At 39.8% G+C, this 7304-nt stretch overlaps 1 protein-coding gene across 1 annotated transcript; it reads left to right on the top strand.

Annotated features, from left to right (window-relative positions):
* The first annotated feature begins 3289 nt into the window (after window positions 1-3289).
* LOC119331144 lies at window positions 3290-6287 on the top strand. The gene is made up of 3 exons (XM_037604316.1): window positions 3290-3430; window positions 5581-5837; window positions 6008-6287. The coding sequence occupies exons 2-3, from the start codon at window positions 5585-5587 to the stop codon at window positions 6040-6042; spliced, it is 288 nt and encodes a 95-aa protein (XP_037460213.1). The 5' UTR covers window positions 3290-3430; window positions 5581-5584; the 3' UTR covers window positions 6043-6287.
* Window positions 6288-7304: the final 1017 nt, after the last annotated feature.

Genomic DNA, 7304 nt, shown 5'->3' with positions numbered 1-7304 from the left:
CTACGCTGTAGTGGTTTGCAAAGAACGGTACGTGGGCACTCCAAATTTAGAGAAGAGTCGATAATACTAGCACACATGCCCGTGCGTTGTAACACGAGAGAAAAAAATGATGTGATTTATTTTAAAATTAAGGTCAATTGTCATGAATCAAGTTAGCTGAATTGGGGATAAATTTGATAATGATGTTTGGACATGGGACATGGTTTCTTGTCATCGGGTAGCAAAAGAGCCCGTGCATTATAAAGGGAGAAAAAATAACACGCGCTCTTAATCCAATAACAATACTCAAGATCACAAATAGGTCTATGTCCTTTATTTTAGCAAGGCTTGGCATTTGTGTTGCCGCTTATCCTCCTTCTCACCCTCGCTGGCGTTGGCCTCGGTTTTCACATAAAGCAATACGTGTTTGAATACGGTTAATCCTAAGGTGTGTCTCTCCCTCTCTGCCTCTTTCTCTCCAGAAATCTGTTATTTTTTCCATTTAAGGTTTTTTAGAGGTGTGCATGTGTAGTTATCGATGTTTTTTCCCGTCTCTATATGGTTTTAGTGGGTGTTTATTTGTAATCTGAATCGCCACCGATACAAAACAAAAATAGACCGTGTGCTATAGATTATAAGTTTGCTTTCGAAATAATATTTCAAAAATATTTAACAGGTAAAAATAACAATATATTCAGATTATACACATTTTTAATCAAATTTTATATATAACATGTTAAAATAGGAGTTACGGTTTAAAATATATGAATACTTTAAGAAAGCATTTATTTGACTTAAATATCTTCCAAAATAATTTTTAAAAAGATTTAGTAGGTAAAAATAATATATTTATTCGTATTATACACATTTTTCTAATCAAATTTCATATATAACATGTTAAAATCAAAATTACAATTTAAAAGATATGGATAATTCAGAAAAGCATTTGTTTAATTTAAATATGATCCGCGGGTGAATTATCTGGAAAGTCTGAGGGTTTCTGAGAAAAATATAAAATAACGATTCGGTTGTGACTTAAGTGTGTATTGCCGGTTAATTTACATAAAATATAGGGGGTTTTATGTAAAATTGTGTGACGGACCGCCACAAGCACTAGGCCGGGCCTAGTGACTAGCTCAATGGTACAATCCTAGTGATGACATGCATAGACATGATGAAGGGACATTTACGCGGAGATAGAGAACATTAGAGATGATGACCGAGGTAGCCGTCTACGAGATGCCAACATCCCCACTCATATGATTGTCAAAACAAATAAATGAATGTTCAAACCTCGATCAAATGAGATTTCTCAAGTTCCAACCGATCAAACTTAGTGGATTATTAGAACCTCAAGATCCCCCGTTCATTTATCTTGGGTGTAAAGTATTGTTTTGTCAAATATATAAGAGACTCGACCATTGCAACCATAAGAAACCCATTAACTTTTGCTATGATGTGGGGAAAAAAACATGTATATAAGTAGTACACATGGCCGCATTTTCTTCTTAATTTTCACGTGTTACCCATTCACATGCAATGTTGATCTTATTGGTGTCGTTTCAATTCACCCGGATGTTTTGAAAAGACAATATGACCACATTTCTGTGAAATGAGGACCGCATCCAACTTGAATGATCGTGATGGCATGAAGTAGAGAGCAACTCACCTTTTGTTAACTAACTTACCTAAAAGAACGTCGTTTTTGGGAACTATAGTAACTTTTTTTGGACAACTCAATAAAATGCGCCATAATAGCTTTCACTTAAGAAAAAAACTTTGCTTAGAGGAGCATTGATACTGGGCAAGATATTTTCTAGGATCGGTCTAGCGAGCGGCCGGCTGCTCGCTACACTTTGCGAGTGGCCGGCCTAAAATTGTAAGTTTTGGTCCCTAATAATCTATAAATAGCAATTATCTAGTGTGTGTGTCTTTTTTGTCAGTTAGTAGATATTTTGTTAGCATTAAATGCGTACAACAAATGCGTACAGACTAGTCTGTGAAACACATTTATTTTCGCCTCTTAAATATTTAAAAAGTCATATCTTTTAAACCACACGTTGAAATTCAGATCCGTTTTCACCTTTGGATTCATCGTGACGAGATCTTCGAAACTAGATTCCGCATGGGTATGTTTCGACGAATTTTGTTGATGCCAACTTTGGTGCTATATGGTGCAACTAAAGTATTGCATTGTGCAACTAGAATACATTGCCGCGCCAACTGAGTATATGTGTGTGTAACTAGTCCTGCCAACTAAATATCAATGCGTGTGCAACTAGTGTCCTGCCAACTAAACATCAATGTATGTGCAACCAGACTATATTACAAGCCAACTAAGCATATGTGTGTGCAACTAGTCTTCCTGCCAACTAAACATCAATGTGTGTGCAACTAGACTACATTACAAGCCAATTAAACATCAATATGTGTGCAACTAGACTACATTACAAGCTATGACAACTCATATGCGACTATGCGGACCAGATTGTGCAACTCTGTGGCCATGCATGTGCCAACTAGGACTACTATGTGTGCAACTACAAATACTGTGGATGCAGCTCCAAAAAACTGGGTTTGAAAAAAATTGCACCATGCAGTACTAAACTTGCACAAAGCAGTACTGAAGTTGCATAATATAGCGCCAAAGTTGGCATTAAATTTTTTTTGTCGAAACATACTCATGGGGGATCTAGTTTCAAAGATCTCTTCGCAAAAAATTCAACAGTGAAAACGGATCTGAATTCCGATGCGCAGTTTAAAAGATATGGCTTTTTAAAAATTCGGAAAACCAAAATAATTGTACGTGAAGTTGTTTCTTTTAAATTAGACTAACTAGTGTGAACACATTAAATACTGATAATGACATGCATTAACAGACAAAAATACAACTCATGGATGGTAAGAAAGCCCAGCCGCTCGTTCTCTCCAGTTAGGGCATCCCCAACAGGTTGTATGTTAGTCTTGGTAGTAAAATGTCCATGTCATCAACCAACAAGCTATCATACAACTATTCTAATGGGTTGCATGTAAGCTATCCAATAGATGGTGAGACAATAAATGTGATTGCTCTCTATTTCACTTCGGAGCTTGTGCAAAGGTTGTTGGTTAATCTACATACAACTTTGCTCTTTCTCCACATTTAATACATGTCACATCATCACTATGTTCTAGGTGATAAATTTACCAACACCTATCTCACGACTGTTGGAGATGCCCTTAGCGCGCGGCCACTTTTTAGATTTTGGGTATTTTCTATTCTTCTCGTAATTTCCTTGGGCCCATTCAATACCTCTCCAATTCTCCCCTCAAGCCCAGTAATCAGCCCGTCACTACATTCTCCCTCAAACAGATCCCCTTCTGTTCTCACCTCGCAGCGCCGCACCACGGAATCACGCCGGCCGGCGAGCACCACCGGCATCCAGGCGGCGGCTAACGGCAAGCGGCGAACGTAGGTAAGCTCTTCCCCCTCCGTTCCAGTCCCCAGTCGCTGAATCCATTCGCCCGCTCGAAGAAAAAAGAAACGTCTCGTCCCCAGCCTCTCAGGCCGGCGAGCCGAGCGGAGCGCTGTCTTAGACAACCCGTCCGTTAGTCTCCGGCGACTCGTCCGTCTCGTCCTCCTCCTCCTGTGTGTGTCGTCGTACCCGGCGACGCCTCCTCCTGCGGCAGCATCCACTATTCCTCTTCCTTCTTCCACGAGGCCACGACGGCATGATTTTTTAGGGTTAGGGCATTTCACCCATGGCGTGCCTCCCGTGCAGGGCGCAGGCCTCCGCCTCATCCAGAGTTGATTTAGCAGAGAACAAGGTCGATCAATTTGTTCCTCGTGCTTTGTTTTCTGAATTTGTCTTTCGACCTGAATTTTGTCATACATCTCACAATGTGAGTCTGATGGAGTGTTTTTTTTTTCCGAAGGTTATCTGAGAAAATGTTTGTTAGTTGGAGACCAGTGCGTGTATAGGGTATGTTGTATATCAGTATATGGCCCCGTGTTCCATTTGACTGCTGCTGGCAAATCAAAGAGAAACATATCATGGAAGAGAGATAACTTTTGTTTGGGAAACTCAAGGAGAAATGAAATTAATTAAGTTGATGTGGTAGTATCCTCAGACTGTGCATCTTGGGTTGTTGATTAATTACTTGTCCTGGAGACTGCTGCACTTTGTATCTTCTTGGTTCCTTACTGATTCTGCTAGATGACCTAGCAGGGGAGCTTTGTAATCGTTAAATTAGAAGAGCTAGTCTGAACTTGTTTGCTGCGGCATTTTGATGAAAAGCCATCCTTACTTTTATTTATTTATTCATTTTGTGCTTCTGCTTCGGTTTGTTTTAGTTTTAGTCTTTAGAAGTCCTATGCTATGTAGTCACTAACATCACCGGAAAATTATCAGGAATACCCATCATTATTTTCTGGATCAAGCATATCATCAGCTACATCACCACCTTCAGATTGAGTTTTATGAGACCACTAGCTGCCTGCTGCTGGTGGTCCTTTTTTTGAGAAAAAATAGCAGTCCTTAATTCGTTATGCTCATGCATTTAGGAAGAAGGAATTGTCTTCAAATTTTTTCTAAAACTCTGAATTGGTAGCTTTGTAGCTGCTAGAATGGCAGCCCTGTAGTGGTGCTCTTGTATTTCCATTTTCACCTGTGCAAAGACTACAGTTAAGTAGTTGACAGTTATCTTTGTGATGATGATTACTTGATAAAACTGCAAAGATTAATTTACTAAACTATGTCTGTTATATATCTGTACGTTGGACGGCATCCATCACTAGGACTAGTTGATGAAATCTTGCTTGTAGAGTTTAGAGAGTAAACTCTTTTCTTTTCGTCTGTCTCCATTCTGTTACCATGTGACCACAGGCTTAAAATAATGGAGCATGGAATTCTTGTTGTTGGTATGGACTCTAAACATGCAAGCGTCAAACATCATGACTCTTGATACTTGCCCTATATTTCATCTTCTTAAGGTTAACAATATGTTTTTTTGTAAGGTGCATAGCATTTGGAAGGACGAGAACTTGCTCGCATTTTCCCCCTTGTGCAAAGAATTTGATTGGAATGCAGCTCTGCATCTTTATAGCATATATTCAGGAAAACAGAAGGCATCTGAGTGGCAGAATGGTTCATTAATCCTTGGTAGTGTTTTGCTCTGTTCCTGGATAGGACAGCTGCACACAGGAGTAGAGGGGTATTTTCATCATTTCGTTTATTTACCCCTGGGATAGGATAATCATTGGATGTCCTAAAGATCTAAAGGATGTGTCTTACTGTCTTGTAGTTCTTGTCACCTGCGTTTTTTTGGCTTCTGCAGATCATAAGAAATCACAATTTTCAACTACCTAAAAGCATGTTAATTTATTTTTGAGTACATGTGATAATTTGGTTGTATCGGTATGTCTAGTGCAACTGGCAAAGGCTAACCCAACTCTAATCTACCAGACTACCACTGTACTTGTGTGAGCTAAAAGAGCTTTTGCTCCGTTGTTTATACTCTTCACGAATCTAAATGGAACAACATGGTATTAATGGCTATGATTTGAGTGTCTTCGATATGCTATATGGATATCGATTCTGATTAGCATTTACGTATAGGCAGTTTCATGATGGGTACTGAGGACTCTAAAGATATGCTGAAGAATGCGGACTGGAAAACAGTGAGTGGTCCAGTGATTACTGAGTCAAGCCAGCCAATTGTTAAGAAGCGTCTTCCAAAGAAAATCAGACAAGTCCCCGAGTGTTACTTTCTGCCCCGGCGATCTCTACCTTCTGCATTGGCAATCTATGGTGCTGTTTGTGCCGCTGGAGTTGGTGCAGGAATGTTGCTTGAGGTTTGGATAAACAAAAAGATCAAAGGTATAATCCTGCATTTCATGGCCGAACCTTGGAGGAATCACTTAGCATTTGAAAACCACTCGATCTTGAAATTTGAGATGACTGTGCCGTGGAAATCATGCATATCTATTTGCTTCATCGATTCTGTTTTACTCATCATCCTTTTACTTTTTGTTGATTGCTGCATACAGAGGATGGTGGCGTTGTCTGGGAGATGGGCAAATGATGCTCATGCACCTTGAGTTGGTAACAATCTGTTTTGGGATACCCACTCGGCTTCAGTTATGCTGCTTAAGCTATACCGCAGAAATAAGCGTAGATTTGTTGTTTCAGACTATCTGTTGAGATTGTGACAAAAGTAAAGAATGTTTTCCTGTGTATTTGTCACAACCTTGCCCCTGTGTTTCTGACTTGGTTGTACAAGCTGTGTGATGCTTCAAACTTTATACTTAGGAGATGTTTGGTGATCCACTAGCTCCGCCAAATTTGAGGATCTGCAGAGCAGCTATTCCCCCGCTCCGGGATTTTTAACTTGCGCTCCGCCAGCTCCCGGAGCGAGAGTGTGGAGCGGAGGAGGGCCGAACAGGCCCTTAGGCAAGCAAGCTGAAAACTAGTCATCAACGCATCTGTAGTTGTCATTTGTAGGCATTACTAGTACTGCACTGGTAAGAATAACCTGAAACTTTGTTCGAAGGTAGTTGCACGTTGTGATCAAAATACTAGTATGGCATGGTTAATCTATTTCTAAGCCTGCATTCTCCATTTATTTAGTTTATATCATGATGAAGTCGACAGAAATTGCGCCCTCCCTATAATATTGGCAGCAGAAGGTGTTTGGTGATCAATAAAGGCAACAATATAATACAGAAAATTTCGAAGTAGTGCTATGCCATATACAGTTAGTTGGCCTATGCTGTACTGGATAGAAATTCGAATGCCCCAAAAGACAGATGCTTACTCATTTGGGGATTCAACTATGAGCCCGGGCTCATCTGCACCTGACGAACTTACAAGAATTGCTGAAAATAAATAAAAAAACTGATTTTTTAATGCAACATTTTAAGTGTGCCAGTTGTGTGCAAAATTTTGTGTGTAAATAACATTCGAGGAACTCATGGCAAAAAAAGACAAAATGAGCTCTGAACAGTGTTTTCAAAATTTTCTCAAATGCCTGAAATTTGTCTTTTCGCTGAGAGCTACTAAAATATCCAAACCCCAAGAAATTTGCCACGGGCATCACACACATAGCATCTTGCATTTATCAGATTTTTTGTATTTTTTTTGCTATTTTAAACGATTTTACTGGGAGCATCTGCACCTGAGAACCAAAACGACACATCCATCTTTCTCATTATGCAACCTTTCTGACAAACGGCCTAACTCCAAGCGTCTAATTTCTTTATTATCAGTAGGAAAATGTTGGTTGGGTGGCATCCTTGTTCCGCTTGGGCAGTGAGTGCGTTGGCTTGGTCGACGCATCCCAGAGGA

Source organism: Triticum dicoccoides, chromosome 7A (assembly GCF_002162155.2).
Source record: "Triticum dicoccoides isolate Atlit2015 ecotype Zavitan chromosome 7A, WEW_v2.0, whole genome shotgun sequence".
NCBI classification, from domain to species: Eukaryota; Viridiplantae; Streptophyta; class Magnoliopsida; order Poales; family Poaceae; genus Triticum; species Triticum dicoccoides.
The sequence above is the reverse complement of the archived record's forward strand: the minus strand, read 5'-3'. Positions and strand labels throughout refer to the sequence as shown.